This window comes from Nestor notabilis, unplaced genomic scaffold (assembly GCF_000696875.1).
Source record: "Nestor notabilis isolate BGI_N333 unplaced genomic scaffold, ASM69687v1 scaffold22883, whole genome shotgun sequence".
NCBI classification, from domain to species: Eukaryota; Metazoa; Chordata; class Aves; order Psittaciformes; family Psittacidae; genus Nestor; species Nestor notabilis.
Window position 1 is genome coordinate 806 of NW_009923766.1, and position 1,714 is coordinate 2,519.

At 58.3% G+C, this 1,714-nt stretch overlaps 1 protein-coding gene across 1 annotated transcript; it reads left to right on the forward strand.

Annotated features, from left to right (window-relative positions):
• Positions 1-300: 300 nt before the first annotated feature.
• POU6F1 (POU class 6 homeobox 1) lies at positions 301-835 on the forward strand (the record flags this gene model as incomplete). Its single annotated transcript, XM_010012317.1, has 2 exons — positions 301-442; positions 661-835. Coding segments are annotated over 2 exons (317 nt in total), but the record flags the coding sequence as incomplete, so codon positions are not given.
• Positions 836-1,714: the final 879 nt, after the last annotated feature.

A 1,714-nucleotide genomic window follows, 5' to 3' on the forward strand; every position in this document is an offset into this window, starting at 1 on the left:
TCTGTGTCCCAAACAAGTCTCTCAGCCAGGATGGGATGGGCCCGAGCCTCACCTTGGTCACCCCCAAACCTACCTGGTGGGAGTGGGACACCCCAGAGCCCACCCAGAGCTGTCACAGCCCCATTCCCAGTGTGGAGCTGGGCTCTTCCCAGTGTCACCTCCACCCTACACTCAGCAAAAGCAACGTGGTGGCCGGTGCAGGGATGGAGCCAGAGGGCAGAGAGCGGGGATGGGGGACCCCCGGCCATGGGGGTGCCATGGGGGTGTCATAGGGGTGCTGACCCCCCTCCCTCTGCCCAGGTCCAGCCCATCCAGCCGGCCCCGGCTCTCGCCCAGCCGGCCGTGGTGGTCCCAAACCCTGCCCCGGAAGCAGCCAAGGCTTCCTCCGTGCCCGTCCCCATCACCTGCTCCGAGACCCCCACCGTCAGCCAGCTGGTGTCCAGTGAGTCACGGCAGGGGCCTGGGATCGCTGGGAAGAGGGAATGCGGGGTCTGAGATTCCCTGGGATGGGGGGAGGATGCTCCGCACCCGCGCTCTGCATCCCTGGGGTGGCTGCTGGTACCATGTGCTGTGGAGCCCATCAAAGGGGATGCTCGTTATTGGCGGGGGGAGAAGGCTCCGTGGCCATTCCTCATCAGCACCATGTCCCGGCCCCGGCAGAGCCCCCGGCTCCCAACAGCAGCACGGAGGAGGATGGGATTAACCTGGAGGAGATCCGGGAATTCGCCAAGAACTTCAAGATCCGCCGCTTGTCCCTCGGGCTGACGCAGACGCAGGTGGGACAGGCCCTGACGGCCACCGAGGGTCCTGCCTACAGCCAGTCGGCCATCTGCAGGTACCAGGATGGGAAAGGACAGCGGGAGAAGGGCAGGAAAGCTGGAAAACACTGGCACAGGGTGCCCAGAGGAGCTGTGGCTGCCCCATCCCTGGCAGTGTTCAAGGCCAGGTTGGACACAGGGGCTTGGAGCACCCTGCTCTAGTGGAAGGTGTCCCTGCCCGGGGCAGGGGCTGGAGCTGGAGGAGCTGGAAGGTCCCTTCAACCCAAACCAGGCTGGGATGCTATGAAAAGAGGGAAAACTGGGAGAAAGGAGGAAAATGAGAGGAAGGAAGTTGGAGAGAAGGAGGAAGATTGGAGGAAAGGAGGGAAATTAGACAAAAGGAGAATTAGGGAAAGGGAAGGGAAGGAAAGGGAAAGGGAAGGGAAGGGAAGGGAAGGGAAGGGAGGGGGAGGGAAAGGAAAGGAAAGGAAAGGAAAGGAAAGGAAAGGAAAGGAAAGGAAAGGAAAGGAAAGGAAAGGAAAGGAAAGGAAAGGAAAGGAAAGGAAAGGAAAGGAAAGGAAAGGAAAGGAAAGGAAAGGAAAGGAAAGGAAAGGAAAGGAAAGGAAAGGAAAGGAAAGGAAAGGAAAGGAAAGGAAAGGAAAGGAAAGGAAAGGAAAGGAAAGGAAATACTGAAAGAGAAAGGGAGAAAAATTGGAGGAGGGAGAAAATTGGAGAAAAGAAGGAAAAATGGGAGACAAGGAGGAAATTAGAGAAGGAGAGGAATGCTGGAGAAAGGGGGAACTGGAGAGAAGGAGGTGAAATGGAGCTGGTCTGGTGAGAGGTGTCCCCAACCCAACCCATTCTCTGACTGCGTGGAGAAAAGGAGGAAAAGTAGCGCAAGGGAGGGAAATGGGATGAAAGGGGGAATACGGGAGGAGGCTGGGTGGGATCGCTGC